General features: G+C 31.9%; 1 protein-coding gene across 15 annotated transcripts in view; it reads right to left on the reverse strand.

Annotated features, from left to right (window-relative positions):
* Positions 1 to 21245, reverse strand: part of RALGAPA1 (Ral GTPase activating protein catalytic subunit alpha 1) — a 289451-nt gene that overhangs the window by 79736 nt on the left and 188470 nt on the right. For 9 of the 15 annotated variants that reach the window (XM_031952869.1, XM_031952861.1, XM_031952860.1 and 6 more), the window contains 2 exons: positions 5116 to 5166; positions 1431 to 2295 (listed from right to left, as the gene is read on the reverse strand). In XM_031952869.1, coding sequence (XP_031808729.1) covers positions 1431 to 2295; positions 5116 to 5166 — 916 coding nt within the window. The remainder of the gene's footprint in view (positions 1 to 1430; positions 2296 to 5115; positions 5167 to 21245) is intronic. The other 6 variants (XM_031952862.1, XM_031952868.1, XM_023503368.2 and 3 more) reach the window with 1 other exon arrangement.

Consider the following 21245-nt stretch of genomic DNA (forward strand, 5'->3'; position numbering starts at 1 on the left):
ATGCTCGGAGATATAAAATAATAAATACAAATTTATACAATGACTTTAGAGGCAGAACCAGTATGGAGAAACTTCTGAAGTTAACCAGATGATTTTTAATAATCTTTGAATTTGTCCTAAACAATGCTACCAACATGATTTTCCTTAAGCTCAGATCTAAGCATATTATTTCTTTAACAAACTTCAGTGAACTCCTATTGCCACTGAAATCAAATAGAAACTCCTCAATTTAGGTTTAAAAGCCTTTCACAACCTACTTCTAACCTATCCTTTTGGTCTCATTGGCCACTTGATCTAGTCAAACTGGTCCCTCTCCACTGCCTCTTAGAATTCCTCTCTTTATTCAATGATACAAGTAAAGTATTACTTCCTAAATGAAGTCTTTCCTGAAGCCCTCAATAGCGAAAACTTTCCATTTGAAAAAGACATATATTTAACCATTTTGTATCATTTCATAGTTCTACGTTCTTGTTGTGTCTCTCATTAAAATATAAGCTACTTGTGTGTAAGAATCATTTCTTCCTTTGTATTTGAATCCCCATGTTGTCTTGCACATGATAGGAGTTTAATAAATTTTTATTGATTGAAGCAATAATATTATAACTACCCTTCTATTATATGTTATATACAAACATAATAATAAATATGCTACTCTTTATCTTACTTTTCCTGAAATAATTTTTTTTCCCTGAGGCAACAGGAGTTAAGTAACTTGCACAAGTTCACACAGCTAGGAAATATTAAGAGTCTGAGACCAAATTTGTACTCGGGTCCTCCTGACTTCAGGGATGCTGCTCTATCCACTCTACCACCTAGCTGCCCATAGGCAACTAAAATTTTAAATCCTTATTATTTAATGCCTATATTAATCAATGATACACTGTTAGCTAACAAAAATCTTTTAAAAAATTCTACACCTTTCTCAAATGGATATAATTCTGATGTAATCTTACATGTTCTTTTCTATTAGATCCTGGATCCAATGTTTCAAATTCTGAAACTACTGCCTTGTTGCACTTTTTTAATTTTTGGCAAGAAAAAAAATAGCAAAATTTATTATTTTAAAGGTAGACTGAATAAATGAATCGAAAATCTTGATTTTTATGTGTTCAGTCTTATTTACTATGTTTATTTAATGCAGTGAGAATTTAAGAATATAGAACCTAAATGAAAATATGTGAAAGTACAAAAAACACACACATTATATATGGATACTCACACGTATTATTAATGGCCATACAGCTATCTTTTTTCTTTCCATAATGATTCACATCCAGATGTTTCCTATCTGAATATTAATAAGCCTCCCTGATCTTAATATATTCATTTATGTCCAGAGATTGGTGAAGGAAGGCAGAAGGAATCACTAAAACTGACTTATAAACCAAAAAGTTTTAAAATGTAAAATCCAAGATTTCTTGGATCCTTACCTTTTGTCCCAGGAATTCATTCCCAATATATTGAGGAGCAATCTGCAGTAATAAAATGCTGATTGAGGCTTCTGAGGCATTGGTTCTTCCTGTTCCATAGCTTTCATATTTAAGTCATTAAAGTACTTCTCAACAAATTCCCTCTCCTCTGTGTACTGCTTAAGGATGGCATTGATAACATCATTTTCTTGTTTTTCAGAGATGCATATAGGTTGTGGAGCAGGAATGTTGAGTGAAACACCAGTCCTCTGTAAGCATTCAGGACTAGTAACACCTAAATATTGGAGGAGCTCATCAAGAACATCCTCTTCATCTCTTATTGTATCCCAAGTTGGTACTGTTTCTCTGAATCTTTTCTTAATCTGGAGTGCAAGTCCATCTCTAACAGTTATATCTTCTAGACATTCACTAGAAATTAAAGTATCTTCTGACTTCTCTTTATGAGACAATGAAAGCATGAATGACACTGGTTCTGAGGAATATTTTACAGAAGGTGGTCCATAAAGGATGGCAGAGTCCCATGAATATTTACCTGACAGATCACGAACTATAATTCTGACATTTGAATTAGCTGATGTGAGCCCAGCACATAATCCTCCTCCAGGCATACTCTCTTCTGATTTTATCTGGATACAGGATACCAATGTTGTGTTGTTCAATACAAAAAACTGTAGATTTGGACTTTCAAAAAGCTCAGGAGAAAGTTCAGAACTTTCACTATAATGATTGTCATGATTTTCACAAACCTGACTTGTTAGCATAGCAGGACCACCATTCATTGGATAGTGACCTAAGTGGTTTACTAGGTGTGTTATAACAGTACGAGCTGCAACTGAGATTAATCCTTGTTGAATCTGGGTTTTTACTGTAAGTAAAAAAATAAGAGTGAGTAGACTGATGTTTAAAACACATAGTATAGCAAATACAATAACACATTTATACTTAAAAAAATCATATTTGTGAACTGTCAAAAAATTCTACTAACAATATATTACATATAAATACTAATTTCACTTTTGTATTACAGGAGTAAAAGGAAAAATGAAATTTCTTTGATACAGAAATGCTGACAATGCACTCAATAAAAAGTAAGTCAGGATTGTTTCAATATCTTTGTCTATAGATCCCAAATTTAAACTTATTATTAAATGCAGGATAATGGTATGTTTGCAAAATGACCAGATATTTTTATCCTTCATAAAGTCAACAAGTTAAAAATTAAAATGAGGAACAAAACAATTGCAAAATAAAACCATGGAATAAATTCTATTGATAAAATTTCCTATTTCTTGAGTGGATTTCTAGATTCACATGATTTACATCAACATTTGATCACATAATTCTGGATTTTATAGATAATGTGCAATATTTCAGAAATAAGGAATTTTTTTGCTAGCCATAGAAATAAAAGTAAAATAAAATATAAAGTAAAAAATAAAAACTGAGGAAAAGAGACTAAGGTAAAATAGTATATCCAACTGTTATACTTCGGGACACAGAATGTTAAAAAATTTTTTTTTGTTAAGTAGAAATATTATTATTTCTAGAAACAACAAGTGTTTTTTGGGGGGTTGGCATAATCTAGTTTGAACAGTTACACAGAATGACCTCCTTTCTTTTGAATTAAGATTAAGCCAAACAAGTAGAGAAAGAATGATAAATGACAGTCCAGATGGGATAACTTAGTAAACAAGTAGAAAATTTTAAGAAAGGGAAAGAACAGTAAGAAGTCTGAAATTAGTAGACTGGAAATAAAGTGGTTAATATCAGGATCTGAAGGAGACAAAGGGTAAAGAGAGAGAGCACAAATGTCTTACAATGAGTGTGAGAATTGGATATATTCATATGTAAGAGGGAAGAGAATAATATGCCAGGCACTATATCTTAGAATTTTACAATTATTTATTTGATCCTCACAAAAACTTTGTGGGGCAGGTACCATTATTATCTTCATTTTATAACAGAGGAAGCCAAGGTTAATCAAAGGTTAAGTGACTTAGGCCAGGGCCATCTAGTCATTGTGTCTTGAGGCCAAATTTGAACTCATGTCTTATTCCTGACTCAAGGCCCAAAGTCCTATTTAGGAAATAGACATTTAATGAAACAGACAACTTTCAAGCATTCTTGATGAAAAGCCCAGAATTAAATAGAACATATGGCTTTCAAATATAAAATTCAAGAGAACTATAAAAGGGTAAATAGGAAAGGAAATAAAAAGGACTTAAGTTAAACTATTTACAATTAAAAGGACTTAAGTTAAACTATTTACACTCTTACATGGGATGATGATGCTTGAAATTCATAAAAACTTTCTCATTATCGGGGCAGTTAGAAAGAGTAAGTACATAGAGAACATGGGTGTGAGCTGAATATTATAAGATAATATCTTTAAAAAAAATAAAACTAAGAGATGAGAAAAAAGGATGGAGAAAGGTAAATATTTTGTTCTGCCTCTGTGTCAATTTTATGTCATTATTGTTGCTCAGTACTCTCAAAAACTCCGTCATCACAGACCAATAGGCTATCAGACAACAGCCCAGCAATATTTATGGCCTTAGCATTCTGATCATATAGAGCAAATAGGGGCAAAATAATCTAGGGGTAGCAACATATCTTTTCCAACTACATCACTTCCAAGGCCACAGAACACAACTAAAACCAAAGAAGTTGAGATCATGGAGAAAAAACACATAGTTTTGCAGAATACAAAGTTGGGAAGGAGCATCTTAAAAAGAGGATAAAAGATTAAGGAGTAGATATACAAATAAACATGGCATAAAAATCAAAAATAGAGGGAACATCCAAGAGGCAATGATAAAGTGTCAAATGTTCTTTTATCTAACATTCTATCTCCTGGCTCCATATCTCTGCCTAGACCATTTTTCTTGTCCTCTCACCCCAAAGCAAGATCTTAACCCTTAAATAATAATAACTGTGAGTGTAAATGGGATGAACTCTCCCATAAAATGGAATAGATAACAGAGTGGATTAAAAAACAGAATTCTACATTATCTTATTTAAAAGAAATACATTTTACACAGAGAGACACATACAGAATAAATGTAAAAGACTGGATCAGAATTTATTATACTTCAGCTGAAGTTAAAAAAAAAAAAAGCAGGGGTAGCAATTCTGATCTCAGATAAAGCAAAAGTAAAAATAGATCTTATTAAAAGAAACATGTAAGAAAAGTACATCTTGATAAAGGGTACCATAAACAAAGAAATACTAATATTATACACACACACACACCAAGTGGTAGAGAGCATACAAATAGCAAAACTATATTAGTGGAGGACATCTACCTCAGCCTTTCCCTCTCAGAATCAGACAAATCTAACCACAAAATAAATAAGAAACTAGGGAGAAATTACAGAATACTAGAAAATCTCTGGAGAAAACTGAATAAGGACAGAAAGGAATACACCTTTTTCTCGATAGTATATGGCACCAACAAACTGACCATGTATGAAGGCATAAAAACTTCAAAATCAAATGCAGAAAGGCAGACATAGTAAATTCTTCCTGTTCAGACCATGATGCTATAAAAATTATATTTAATAAAGGCCCAAGAAAAGATAAACTAAAAACCAATTGGATATTAAATAATCTAATTCTAAAGAAGGAGTGGATTAAACAACAAATTACATAAACAATCCAAGAGAATGATAATGAAACAACATACCAAAAGCTATGGATACAGCCAAAGCAGTTCTTAGGGGAAATGTTTGTATCTCTAAAATAGAGAAACAGGAGATCAATGAATTGGGCATGCAACTTAAAAAGTTAGAAAAAGAACAAATTCAAAACCAAATATCAACTTAGAAATACTCAAACTCAAAGGAGAAATTACTAAAATTGAAACTAAAAAAAATTATTGAACTAATTACTAAAACTATGAGTTAGTTTTATGAAAAAAAAAATAAACCTTTGGCTCATTTTATTAGTAAAAGTAAAGAAGAAAACCAAATTACAACATCAAAAATGAAAAGGGTGAACTTACCCTCAATGAAAATGCAATAATAAAGAGCTATTTTGCCCAACTGTATGGCAACCAATCTGATAATCTAAGTGAAATGGATGGATATGTACAAAAATATAAATTGCCCAGATTAACCAAAGAGGAAATAAATTGCTTAAATAGTCCCATTTAGAAAAAGAAATTGGGCAAGTCATTAATGAACTCACTAAGAAAAAATCTCCAGAGCCAAATTGATTTACAAGTGAATTCTACCAAACATTCAAAGAACAATTAATTCCAATATATGTAAACTAAATAGGTAAAGGAGGACTGCCAAATTCCTTCTATGACACAAATATGGTACTGATAGCTAAACCAGAAAGAGTCAAAATAGAGGAAGAAAATTATAGACTAATTTCCCTAAGGAATATCGATGCAAACATTTTAAATAATATATTAGCAAAGAGATTACAGAAATTTATCAGTAGGATAATACATTATGACCAAAAGGGATTTATACCAGGAATGTAGGGCTGGTCAACACCAGGAAAACAATTACCATAATCAACCACACCAATAACAAAACTAACGGAAATTATATAATAATCTCAATAGATGCAGAAAAAGTATCTGACAAAATATAGTACCCATTCCTATTAAAAACAATAAAGAACATAGGGATGAAGGAAGCTTTCCTTAAAATAATAAGCAATTTCTATCTAAAATGAACATCAAGCACTATTTGTAATGAAGAGAAGCTAGAGGCCCATTTGTCATCACTATTTAATATTGTATTAGAAATGTTAGCTTTTAGCAATAAGGGAAGAAAAAGAAATTAAAGGAATTAAAGTAGGAAATGAGAAAACAAAATTACCACTCTTTCCATATGAGATGATGGTATACTTAAGAGATTCCTAGAGAATCAATTAAATAAATTACTAGAAACAATTAACAATTTTAGTAAACTTGCAGGATATAAAATAAATCCACATAAATCATTAGCATTTCTACATGTTACTGACAAAGCCCAATGCAAGAGATACAAAAACAAATTCCATTTAAAATAACTATAGACAAAATAAAATATTTTGTTGTCTACCTGCCAAGGCAAATCCAGAAACAATATGAACACCAATTACAAAACACTTCTCATACAAATAAAAGTCAGATCCAAACAACTGGAAAAATATCAACTGTTCATGAGTAGGATGAGTTAATATAATAAAAAAGACAATTCTATCTAAATTGGTCTATTTGTTTAGTGCCATACCAATCAAACTGCCAAAACTAGAACTTTTTATAGAACTAGAAAAAATAATAATAAAATTCATATGGAGGAACAAAAGGTCAAGAGTACCAAAGGAATAAAGGAAAAAGAAATACAAAGGATGATGTCATAGAAGTACTAAACCTAAAACTATATTATAAAGCAGCAGTAATCAAAACCATTTGGTACTGACTAAAAGAGTGGTAGATTAATGGAATTGATACACATGACACAATAATCAAACCTTATAATAATCTAGTATTCAATAAACCCCCAAACTACAGATTCTGGGATAATAACCTACTATTTCAGAAAAATTGCTGGGGAAACTGGAAAATGTTAGAAACTCAACATAGACCAACATCTCACACTCCATACCAAAATAAGGTCAAAATGGGTACATGGGCATAAAGGATGATGCCATAAACAAATTAGGAGAAGGGATAATTTATATATCAGATCTTTGGAGGAGGGAAGAATTTATGATCAAAGAAGAACTAGAGAACGTTAAGAAAGGCACAATGACAACTCTGATTATATTAAATAAAAAGGTTTTTGCACAAACAAAACCAACAAAGACAAGATTAAAAGGGGAGTACAAAGCTGGGAAAAAATCTTTACAGCTATATGTTTCTGACAGAGGTCTCATTTCTAAAATATATAAAGAACTGTGTCAAATTTATGATACAAGTAATTCCCCAATTGATAAACAGTCAAAGGATATGAACAGACAATTTTTAGATGGTGAAATTAAATATCTATAGTCATATGAAAAAATGCTATAAATTACTATTAATTAGAGGGATTCTGTAATTTAGCAGTCTGGCAAAAATTTCTCATAAGAGAATTATTTGAGAAAAATGAGAAAATATCTTCACCTTGGTTTTTCTTTCCCTTCCCTTATGAAAAGAGAAAAACCCTGTGAATTACAGAGAACTGAAGAATTTTTGAATTTCTCATTGGGATCCTAGTCCTATTAGCATTTCTAGAGTTGTGGACACAGTGTAAATATCAGGAGTGAAGAAGAGATTTGACTCACTAAAAAACGTGGCTGCAGGACTCTACTGGAAGACCTAAAGAGAAGCCATACCAGACCTGATGATTTCAAGGTTACACCATAAAAGGCAAAAAGACTTTTAGCAACCAGAAGCTACTAGACATTTGAGTCTTTGGGTTCTGAACTGGCTTGCTATTAAAAATGACTTATGGTGTGTGGACAAATTTGTATAGTCAATACTAATATACTTTGTTTACAACTGATTAAACAAAGCTAAGCAGTTTTTCTGAAAAGATGAAAGATTTCAACTGAAAGATAATGTTATGAAAATGTAAAATGAACAAGGTGAATTGACTATAGAAAATAAAAAGAAGCATTAGGAAGTGTTATATAATTAAACATTATCAATCAATCATTTAGTGTTTGTAGCAGCCCTGTTTGTAATGGCTAGAAGCTGGAAAATGAATGGATCCCCATCAATTGGAGAATGGTTGAGTAAATTGTGGTATATGAATGTTATGGAATATTATTGTTCTGTAAGAAATGACCAGCAGGATGAATACAGAGAGAATTGACGAGACTTATATGAACTGATGCTAAGTGAAATGAGCAGAACCAGGAGATCATTATATACCTCAACAACGATACTGTATGAGGATGTATTCTGATGGAAGTGGATTTCTTCAACAAAGAGAAGATCTAACTCAGTTTCAATTGATCAAGGATGGACAGAAGCAGCTACACCCAAAGAAAGAACACTGGGAAATGAATGTAAACTGCTTGCATTTTTGTTTTTCCTCCTGGGTTATTTATACCTTCTGAATCCAACTCTCCCTAAGCAACAAGAGAACTGTTCGGTTCTGCACACATATATTGTATCTAAGATATACTGTAGTAACCTCTTTAACATGTATAGGACCCGCTTGCCATCTGGGGGAGGGAGTGGAGGGAGGGAGGGAAAAAATCGGAACAGAAGCGAGTGCAAGGGATAATGTTGTAAAAAATTACCCTGGCATGGGTTCTGGCAATAAAAAGTTATTTAAAAAAAAATCAATCATATAAATAAGTAGAGTCGGATATTAGGGATATAAGTACAAAAAATAAAGTGATACCTATTATTCTCAAGGAATTCATATCATACTGAAAATATAAATCTGAAAATTGAAAGGAAATCAATGAATATCTATAGAAATACAGACTATTTAAACTAAATAGGATGATTAAAGTACTCAGTCTAAGAAAATCAATCAAAAGAAATCAAGCAGGGCATAAGGAGAAAACACAAGGCCAAATAGAGTTATTTAGAACCAAACAAAAACTAGCAAGAAGGGCCAAAAATAGAAGTTCCCTTCAAAATACAGACATCTATGAGATACTTAGTATATTGTTGGAATCCTAGTGTTAACAGAACCTGAAACAAAGTACTAAGTACAACTGATAGAAACAATGCTTGTGTTCACATCTTTAGAGAGCTCATATAAGCAAGAAGTATTTAAGTACTCATTGGAGTTCATACGTTTAGGAGATTTCAGGGTTTAGTATGAAATATCTGAATTCATACCTCCCTTAATCCCTGCCTCCAGAAGGAGGAGTTAACCTTTGGGAGATCCTATATAAAGAGGATCTTAGCTTCCAGTGAGTTACTTCGGAATATGCCCAGGGGTTGGAGAGGAGCACTGTGGATAGACACAGAGCACTCTGGGAGATTGAGAGCCAGAAGCCCTCTCTCGGAGGCAAGACAGATTCACCTTGGTGCTGGCTGGAGGCCAAAGAAAGCAGAGGCAAAGGACAAGCTGAAAGAGCTCTTAGAACTAAGGAGAGAGAGAGGCCTCTAAGAAAGCTAACCGGGCTATACTGAAGGGCACAATAAAAGATCTGAACTTTTAGCACCTGGATGCATTTTTTGGGGTGATTATTTACTTTCAACTGAAACTAAGGCTGCCTCCAGAAAACCTCCCCAAGAAATCTGCTCCCAGAGAGAACCATTATTATATTTAAAAGAAAAAGAACACCACAGTATATGATCCATGGGTTTATATGAATTGAAATCCATAAGGATTTATATGAATTGAATTGAAAATATTCTTTGTAGCAATACAGACCTAAGTAATCGAAGAACATTAATTGCTTATAGACAGATTGAACATATATTTAAAAAATAGTGAAACAACATAAATTAATTTACTTAATAAACACTATACAATGAAACTCCAAAGTATATTTTATTGAGAAAAAATAACAACTAGATTCATGTCTAGAAACCAAAGGTCAAGAATCTCAAAAGTAGTAATAATAAAAGAAAGTAGTAAGGAAGAGGATCTATTAGCACTGGTACTGATATACAGTACAGATATCAACTATACTACAAAGCAGTAAGTATTAAAATGATTTGGTACTCATTAAAAATGAGACTACTAGTAGACTACATTAAGTATAAAATATGTAGAAGCAAGCAAATATAGCTGCAAAGTTTGTGATAAATCAAAATACCCCAAGATTTTGGCAAATTATGTAAATATTTATTGAGGGATATTTTATCTTTTTTCTTTTACACCTTCTTGAATATTACATAAATGCTATAAATGCTGATTTTATTAACTTATTTTGTAGTTTACAATTTTGTTGAAGCTATTCATTATCCTTATGAATTTATAGATTCTCTAAATTTTTCTAAATAAATTATCATGTAATCAACAAATTTAATTGTTGCTTCTTCTTTGTTCTTGAAGAAGATCGTGACACCAGGGAAGTGATGCCATGACATGCAAGTGAACTGGTTTTAAGTGAAGCAGGGATGTGCAAAGTCACCAGTCTCACTTTGTCCTCTGGAGCCATCTGGGTCCAGTGGCAAGATACAGCTCAGAACAACTGGAGACAGCCCTCTCATCAACAAATAGGCTGTTATTTATCCAATTTTGTTACATCTATCTTTATACTTTTTAACTCTTCTAAAACCCCACTAAATGGAGTAAGGAAGAGACAGCCTAGGTTTTTACTCTTGTATTTCAAATTTCTGAATTGAAATCATTATTGAGAAGGATCTATAATTCTTTTTGATGCTTTATCCTTACCAGCTCTGTATTTGTACTGTATGTCTCATAAAAGGAACTTGATAGTGGGTTTTTTCCCTCAATTTTTTTTGAGAATAATTTGTGTAATATTGAAATTGTTAATTAAAAGTTTGATAGAATTCTTCTCAAATTCATTAAAATCAAGAATCCTCCATCCCCTTCCTTCTTTTTTTTAAAAACTATGATTCTGTAATTCATTTTTTAAAATTGTATTTTATTTTTCCAAATACATGCAAACTTAATTTTCAACATTCACCTTTGCAAAATCTTCTGATCTCTTCCCTTCTCTTAGACAGCAAGCAATTCATTAGGTTAAACATGTGCAATTTTTCTAAACACATTTCCATATGCAAACAAACAACAAAAAAAAATGAAAATATTGTGCTCTAATCCACATTCAGCCTCCATAGTTCTCTCTCTGGATGCCAGATGGCTCTTTTTATCACAAGTCTATTGGAAGTGTCTTGAATTACCTCATTGTTGAAAAGAGCCAAGTCCATCAGAATTGATCATCACATACATTATATTATTTATTGTTGCTGTGTACAATGTCCTTTTGGTTCTGCTCACTTCACTTACTATCAGTTCTTGTAAGTCTTTCCAGGTTTTTCGGAGATCAGTCTGCTTATCATTTCTTTTAGAACAATAATATTCTATTATATTCATACTCCACAACTTTATTCATCCATTCCCCAACTGATGAGCATCCACTCAATTTCTAGTCCCTTGTTACTACAAAAAGGGCTGCCACATTTTGCACATGTAAGTCCTTTTCCCTTTTTTATGATCCCTCTGGGACACAGACCCAGTCATGACACAGCTGGATCAAAGGATATGCAGATTTTTATAGTACTTTAGGCATAGTACAAATTGTTCTCCAGAATAGTTGGATCATTCTACAACTCCAACAACAATGCATTAGTGTCCCTGTCCTGCAACATTTATCATTATTTTTTCTGCTCACCCAAGAGGTATAAAGTGGTATCTCAGAATTGTTTTAATTTTCATTTCTCTCATCAATAGTGATTTAGGGCATTTTTTCATATGACTAGAAATGGCTTTAATTCCTATATCTGAAAATTGTTCATATATTTTGACCCTTTATCAATTAGGGAGTGGCTTATATTCATACAAATTTAAGTCAATTCTCTATATAGTTTAGAAATTAGGCCTTTATTAGAAACACTGGCAGCCTTCCTTCTTTTGGTAGTTCCTTTTTGGTCTAGTTCTATTTTTATTTCTTGGATTATTCAATTTTTTAATGTGGTGTTCTGTTTTTGAAGGTAGTACTCAAATTTTTTGTGCTGTTTTATTCACATTGCACTTATGCATAGGAGATTCTGATAGCTAGGTTTATTTTGTCTGGATTCATTGTTATTTGGGGGTTTTTTGTTTACTTTTATTTTTCTGCCCTCTTCTTATCATGTTGGTTAAAGATTTATAAATTTTCCTTTATTACCTCATAGTCACTTTGATTGCAAATTTACCATTTACCAGATTTTCTTCAATTTTCAAAATTTATTCTTTTGTATTCTTTTTTCTCTAAAGTATTAGGTTCTTTCTTTTAAATAGTTTCTTTGTAGATCTTTACTCCCTTATTTTTCTATAATGCCTTATTCTTAAGAATGATAAAATCATGAGGTAGATAATAAGGATATCAGTGCTGCTCTGTGGCAAAAATTTCTCTGTGTAGCAAACTGAGTGGTGGTTCAAGTCGAATTCCTTCCTTGCCCATGGATATTTTCTTTCCCTTCTGCAATGCCATGTTCCTAAGTGGGTCTATGTCCTACTGCTCTACTCAATGTTAATTGTTCTTAGGAATTCTAATTTCTTTTTCCTGAGGTATAACACTCTCAGATGAAATCAATCTCCCACTGTAAGGTCCTTATTACCCAAAGCAAAAAACATCACTGACATCAAAGGGAATGTTTATTTTCCATTTGTATCTTCTTTTCCTCATTTAGTCAAAGTTTCTGCCTTTCCTTGCTTTCAATGTACTGATCTGTGCTTTCATCCATTCTCTTGGATCCATTCTCTTTTTGATAAAAGATTACAGAAGTTAATTTCTTTTAGTTATCCATTGACTTGTAGGGCACATTTTATATTTCCACACATTATATTTCCCCCAATATTTCATATCCTCAATTCCCCTTTTACACACCTCCTCCAATATGCAATAAAATAAATGAAGACAACCAAAATATGGCACTCTATTTCTAGACTTTTGTGTTTTTCACAGCAGTCTTCCAAAGAAGGATGCAGTTATTTACCTTCCATGGGAATACCCCCATATCTAACTTATTTTCTTTTTAAAGAATATGTCAATTGCCTCTCTTATTAGCCATCTTTTTGTACTGATAATGGCAGAGTTGTACATAAGCTCCTTTGCTTTTAAGATTATATCATCTCACTGTCTTTGATAGTTTTGAGTAGCAGTACAATAGTTTTTGTTATTTGAATTTTCTTTTCTTCATATTTGATTTTGCTCCTGATGAAGAATTTTTTACTTATCATAGGAATTATGGAACTTCGCCACTGTGTACCTTGAAATTTGAAAGCTTTTTCCTTTTTTTTTTTTTTTTTTTAGGAAGTGATCTTTCAACTGGTATTTTATTTTCAGGATTCAAAACTTTAGTATAGTTTTCTTCTATTATTTTTTATATTATGATATTCAAGTTTTTTCACTGGTCATGTTCTTGAGGAAGGCCTATGATTCTTACTTAAGCTGTCTGAAGGCATTGTCTTTGGGATCAATGTGTTTTCTCTGAGACTATCTGTTTCTCTATGCTATTGCTTTTTGATTCTCTTCTTCCGAATGTCCTTCATTTTTTTCATTATGTTTACAGACACTTTAAACTATTAAAGTTTTTCTGTTCTACAAATTATTTTTGCTGGGCAGATCCTAAGAATTACCATTTATTCCATTCTAAGTTATTTTAAGATTCTGATTTCTCTCTTGAACCATTCTGTCCCTGTTCTTGTGAACTCAAAGGGTGCTGTGTTTCAACAGGTTTAATTCTCTGTTTTACAGTATTTATTTAGCGAAGTTAAATCTGGGATTTTTTGGTAGTCATTTTTCCAAGTTATCTCATTTTAATATTCTTACTGTCGACTAATCAAAAGGTTTTTAATTGAATTTCTCTATTTTCTCCTTATATTCCCCAGCTGTTTTGCTCTCTAAGGCAATAGGAAATTCACTTTCTACCAGCTTTCATCCCTGCTCTAAACAGCTTATAAAAGGACAAGATAGGTACTACCTCACTTTTGGTCCCCATTCCAATTTAGCCAGGCTGCCAGTATATAGCAAACTGTCTGTGTTTCTTCAGATCTTTAATTCTCTGTTTATGGTGAATCAGTGTCTGTCACTTCTCACTGAGTTGAAGTAGGGGTGTGTGTGTAATCTGAACAACTGTCATCTCTTTTGGGATAACCTATGGGCTCTGCCAAAAAGGAGGAAATCCCATTCATACATTGTTCTATTCTGAACCCCTATGTATCTTCTTGCACCTCATGTATTGTTGCCTATGAGGGAAGAATAGAAATGAGATATACTCTCAAGAGATTTAAGTAGGAAGGAAATCCCTGGCTGTGTCCAATGTATAAGCCAATGTACAAGATCCATTTATGGCTAAAGCATGAAGCTCACGGAGGAGGCATAATGAATATACCCCTTCAGTTTTGTTATTCTCCACTTGGTTTATTTTTCTTGTCCAGTGAACATAGAAGTAATTATTTTGCCAGTGACATATAATTACTGGTTTTTTTTTTTTTTTAATTAGTGAGGACTAAAGAAAATATCAGTTCTCTCTTTTGGTCATGTGAGCTATCAGTCCACTTCTTGAAACTTTGGAGTCCATATTTTACATAAGAAGCACTAGACAGACAAAATACTACCAGAAGGTATGGATCTCCACTAGCCACCCTATTGTCACAAAGCCTCCCAAAGTTTCCATCAAGACTCTTCTTCTCTTTAGCAAGCAGGAAGCCATCATCTCTGGAGTTGCCAGAACACCACTTCAATATGGGCAACTATCATATTATCACTATCACAACAAATTCTATTATACTCAATCCATAGTATCCCATTCTCACATTTATTTAGCTTTAAAGAATATTCATTAACATTTTTTATGGTTTATATGTAGATTTTTTCAAATACTCTACTTTAGGATAGATGCTGGATTACCCATAATCACTCATTTGAAAAGGCTTTTGCTGCCAAATGAGAAACTGAAATGGATGGGAGAAACTGATAAAGTCTCATTTTAAAGTCTTTGAACTCGAGTACCCTCAGTCTAATTGTTGTAATGAGTGTTGCTTATTTAATCAGTTTATAAACTCTTTCCATGTTTTTCTATATTCCTAATATTCATCATTTTCTGTCATAAACTAATTATCCATTATAATCATAAAAAATAATTTTTTTAGCTTTCCCCTAATCTACAGACACTACTACTTTGGCTTTATTTGTAGTAATACTACAACAAATACATGCCTGTTGCTGGCTAGCATCTTCTAAGTTTGTTTCTTGTTTTCAATCCTCATTTCTCCACTTTATAGATAAAGGGTTTATCTAGACATCAATGGCAACACAAAACCTAACATAATAGATAAAAACCCTCCACATCACACTTTAAGTAAATGAGAAAGAATTAATAATTCATACTTTCATTCCTCTCAACCAATTTCTGAACTTAGAATGCTAAAAGAGATTTATAAGCAAAGGCTATGAATTATACACTATTCCTTTCTGATTATGACCTTGGTACTGTCCCTTTCCGAACATCTCTAACAAGCATCAATAAGGCAAGGACTCTATAATCAAGTAGGCACAGAATCATTTATTTCTTTATCCCATGTTGAAGTATTAATTATCCTTACCAGTCTAGGTGGCTAATTTTTCTCAGTCTTTACTCCTCAATCAATATAATTCCTAGCCCTTATGGAATTCTCATAGTCCAGGGCTGTCAAATGGATTACACTGGCTTTTTATTAAACAGCTACAGAATCCACTTTGCCTTCACTGACACTAGTACCTTCTGAGAGTATGATAATGCCATGCTGAATTGCAACATTGACCACTTCTCCACTTCCATTTTCTCAAAGAACCACTATTCTTATGCAAGATATAATCAAATCACTTACTGCTTTCATTCAGGCTATCACCTTTAGGTAGCAGGCCTCACTGAGCACTGGAATAGACTTTGCGTCCTCCTCCCTCCCCCCTCCCCCCAAATTCTGTTTATTGATTCCTATTCTTTGCTAAATGAATTGACTTCCTTGTAGTAGTAGAGTTCATTCCTATTCACTACTAGCTCAAAATTAGCAAAACTTAAAGCACAATAAATCTCATTAAGAACAAAATTATAAAACATGATTAAAATAGATAATGAAATATATTATGTTTAAAATGCAAAAAAATAAAAGGTAGAAGAATAAAAAGACTTCTCACCTATGTGGATGCTTGACAGTGACACAAGCAATGTAGTTTGATGGAAAGAGTACTGGGTTTGGTCAGAGGTCCTGTCTTAGAATCAGAGGCCTTGCTCTATAGCTTAATGTCTGTAGGGCTGTGAGTAAATTACTTAAACTCTATGAGCATTTGTTGGTTTGACCAAGTAACTTCTGAGGTTCAATAATCTTTTCTTACATTATTTATAACAGAGAAAACAATGGAAGCTTTCCTATATTTGGGAAATAAAACAAGGATGTCTATTGTAATCATTATTATTTGATGGTGTTAAAAATGGTAATTATAACAATAACATAGTAAGAAGAAAATTCGATGCTAAGCATGAGACAAAATTATCTCTATTTGCAGACATTATGATAGTAGAATCAACAATATTATTAGTAACCACTAAAGTAATTATACAAAATAAATCCACAAAAGCAATTAGCATTATATACATTACTATCAAAACATTGGAGGAAGAGACAGGAAGAAAAACTACACTTAAGCCAGAATTAAAATGCCAAAATATACAAAACTAATAATAATAAATAATAACATAACTAAAGAAAGACTTATTTTGGTCTCCAATTATCTAATTGAAGAGAATTAATTTTCATGGCCCAAAAAGGATTAAATAGCTTATCCAAGGCCACATAGCTAATAATTTCCAGAGCTAGGATTCAAACCCAGGTCTCACTATCATACTGTTTTCAGAATATTAAAGAAGATAATGAATAAATAATATGAAAACACTAGATTTAAGAGAATGACAAAGTTTAAAATTTTCCAGAGAACTCTGCAAAACATATTGCTCAACTCTAAAAATGAATTCTCTTCACTAATACCGGAGAACTAAAATTCTCCAGGGAGGAGGAAGTCATTGATACTGTAGGAGACTATTTCATTTTTATATAGTTCTAATTATTTATAAACTTCTTTATATCAGGCCTAAATTTGCTTCTTTTACTCAGCAATCCTAATTCTGAATTTTGAATTTAAGAATAACAAATTTAATCTTGTCCACCTGGTAAAACTTCAAATACTTGAAGCCATTAAACTTCCCCTAAGCCTTCTTTTCTTTTGGCTAAATACCCATAATTTCTTTAACCAATCCTTGCATACACAAACACAGAGGGTCTTCTGGCCTCCAGTGACTGTTCTGCAATGGATACTCTCCAATTTTATCAACATTTTTCCTAAAATAAGGCACAAAGAACTCAATCAACATTTATTAAGTGCCCTGTACCTGCCAGTACTGTACCTACTACTGGGGATACAAAAAGAGAAAAATAATAGTTGCTGCCCTCAGGAAGTTTACAATTTGATGGGGATAACAGCACGCAAAATAATATGTACAAATAACTGCATAATATATACAAATAATTAACAGAATGAAGGTACAGAATTAAGAAGGATTGGGGAAAAAAGAAGGTGTGATTTTTAATTGGAACAAAGTAAATCAGGGATGCTGTAGTCAGACCAGAGTAGAGAGAATGTTCCAAGTATAGGGAACACCAGAGAAAATGCCCCAGAGGCAAGAGAAAGCTTAAGCTGTTCATGGAACAGTCAGGAGATCAGTGTGACTGGACTGAAGAGTACAGGTGTAAGAAGATGTAGGTAATGAAGGGCTTTAAATGCCAGAGAATTATCAGGGTAGAAAATCAGCTTGTTGCTAAGTCATTGTCTTTTTAAATTTAGCATAAAATCCTATTAGATTTCCTTGGGTGTTGTTTAACTTTTTCTTCTTACTGAAGACTAAACTTCAGCCAAACTGCTGTCTAGTTCCCACCTTCTCTATTTTAGATTCTGGAGTGTTTATTTTAACCCAAATATAAGACTTTATGTCCATCTATCCCTACTAAAAATAGAAAATATATGAGTAAAAATAAAATGAGCAACAATTATAAAAATAATCTAGAAATAGATAAGGAAATTAGATCAGTAAAGCATATTAAGTAAGACCTTTAAAAAAGTGCAAGAATGAACATCTTATAGTAAATTTCAAATCAATAATAATTTAAGCATAAAAAGCCATGGTATAGTAAAATTAAAGAATAGTAGTTCTATCTTTCAAAATTATGTGTAATGTAAAAACTGTTAATCAAAGATGATTATAGCATAAATCTTAATAGACAATGATTCCTTTGTAATTCCATAAAAAAGATACCACACGGCTATTCCTGATACAAGGCATTTTCACTGGCTGCCCCCTATCTCTGGGAATATTCTCCTTCAACTTTATCTAGTAATTTTCCCAGCTTCCTTTAATTTTTACTTAAAAACTAAAATCCCATCTTATATAGAAATCCTTTTTCAACTTCCTCCTAATTCTAATGCCTTTCCTCTGTCACTTCCTATTTATCTTGTATATAGCTTGCTTTATATAAATATTTGCTATCTTCTGTCTCTTTTTTTATATCTTATACTTTAGCACAGTACCTTGCACATAGTAGGCATTTAATAAATGCTTATTAGATTGAATTATTGAATAAACAATTCTGATTACATACAATTAAAACATTTTTTACAAAATAAAAATCAAAGTAGGTAGAATCAGAAGGAAAGATCTATACTGGGGAAAAATTGTTGTATTAATTGTCTAGTAAAAGACTGTGTGCATACTCTAAAGGTCACTGACACAAGCCAAATCACAGTTTTCAAAAAAAATAATTGCAAAACAACAGTAACTATTTAAAAAAAATTAAAAATTAAAAGGATTTCTCTTTTCTACATACATCAGCCGGGGACTCATTATTTTGAGCAGTAGACCTGTTTTGTAGAACATATAAGCTCTCCTTCTTAATAAGGAAAAATAATATATTAGAACTAAATAAGAGAAATGTGAAAAATTCCTAACCTTTGTCCATGATTGCACAGCAATATAGAAACAATCATTGAAACTTTTTGTACCTCAATTTTCTGCAAAATTTGCAAAATGAATTCAAATTTTCTTGCTGAAAGCTCAGTAAGGACAAAAAAAATTCTTTTGTTACTAATGAGATTATTATTTCTGGAAATGATCATAACTATTAATCACCTAATGAATACCAAGCAGCACAATATATTTAAGTAATTGTGTTTGGTAGCAGCAATCTATGAAATATAAGACTTAAAATTTATTTTTTATCAAAATATGACAAGCAGTTTTCTAGTTAGATCAGTGAGTTGGCTGCTTGAACAAATTATTCCATTATTTGCATAAAATATTCCAATTTTTTAATAAATGAATAACCATGCTATACTACTAGTCTTTTCCCTACAAAGTATAGAAGGAAGAAAACAAGCCAAGTTATTAACCTTTAAAATATTTTATGACTGGATTTTCCTCTAAACAATTTGCCTGCCTAGACAGGTTAACAGTACAGTTTAAATATTATCCAACAAAAATAGCATCCATAATAATGTAAAATTTAGGTAAATTTGAAGAAGGCACCTAAGCATCTAGAAGTGAAATACACACACATGTTTATATATAGATAATTTTGTCATTAATTTAATATATAATTATATAATACATTGTCATATTATATATTATAATGTAATATATGAATAATTTTGTCATTTTAACTGCAGGTTTTTAAACCATAATTTTTTTTTAAAGTTATATAGTTTCCAAACTCAAGGCACTTAGAAATGGGTAAAAGATCAAAAAATCTAGAGCTAGAAGAGCTAGACCTTAGGGGTTATCTAATCTAATTTCCTCATTTAGAGATGAAGAAAAATGAAATCTAAGGAAATCTAGGGAAAATAAATAACTTTTCTAAGGTCACAGGCAGGATTCTCTGACCTTAGAGAATGCTGATTCTCTGACTCAGAGTCAATGCTTTTTCCAATGTAACAACTTTAATTTGCAGATTCAAGAAGAAATTACTTTGTTAGAAAATCCAAAATGCAGATTATCAATAGTAAAAAGATTTTGCATGACAAGTTTTCACTTAATAAAGTCTATTCAGTGTTGTCTTTTGAGATTGTTAGACAAATCCCATAGCATTTGCTATGAATCTATAATTATAGATTATAGCTTAAAAAACAGGAAGGCATAAAGAACTGCTGCTCTTTAAAATAGAACATGTAGAGGAAGTTAATTGTGGTTGATGTTTTAAATAGTGGCTTTGCATAATATATACAGGTACACCTATGATTAGAAAAGAATAATCTCTGCAGCCTCTTTTATTCTGTCCCTGAACATGATGACTTTTAGCTAATAATACTACTACTTAATAAAAAAAGCAACCACAGCTACATTCTTCACTGAATTTAATAATTATAGCTACTCCTGCCAATAGTTCTCTAATCAAATTCATTCAATGCAATACTGAGCTTATTGGGAATAGCTCTATGTTAAAAATTCTTTGGCCAAAAAAGCACTTGAGGATGATGAAGCATGCCTAGGACAAGGGCAAAATGATTAATCATTTTCTCTATATTAAAAAAAAAAAAAAAAACCCACAACAAAAAAATCCTTTAAAAACCACTCTAGAATGTAATTACTACAGACTGCAAATCACCTGCTGTTAGTACAGGGTTATTAAAAAAAAAGATTCTACATTTATCTGGTCTTTAATACCTTGAAGGTAATCTAAAGGTCTCAGTTTAACAGAGATGAAGCATGGTACTAATTATCAATATTAAATGCATCTATTTCAACAGTTTTCTCTTCTGTCTTTACTATAGCTGTCTGATATTATCATGATATATTTTGTATAAAATCCTATAATTGTCTTATTAAATAATTAAACCAATTCAATTTTAAAAATTATTTTAATTCCAGAAATGGCCATTATACTCTTTTGAATGAAAATTAAATGTTCTACCCCCTCACACCAGAAGCTTTCCTCATAGACTAGAAAACTATTTCCCCTCATACAGTTATCCTTTATTTTTAAGTAACCTCAGCACTCAACAGTTAATTCTAATTTTGCAAAATTCATTTAAGAGATCACTATAAAGCTGTCTATTGCAGTTGTGGTCTGTGTTAATTCATTATGAACTGCTTTCATGGCAGATCTTTTTTCTCAAAATGCTATTTAAATCCTTATTATTTTAATATCTACATAACCAGAT

Source organism: Sarcophilus harrisii, chromosome 2, assembly GCF_902635505.1.
Source record: "Sarcophilus harrisii chromosome 2, mSarHar1.11, whole genome shotgun sequence".
NCBI lineage: Eukaryota > Metazoa > Chordata > Mammalia > Dasyuromorphia > Dasyuridae > Sarcophilus > Sarcophilus harrisii.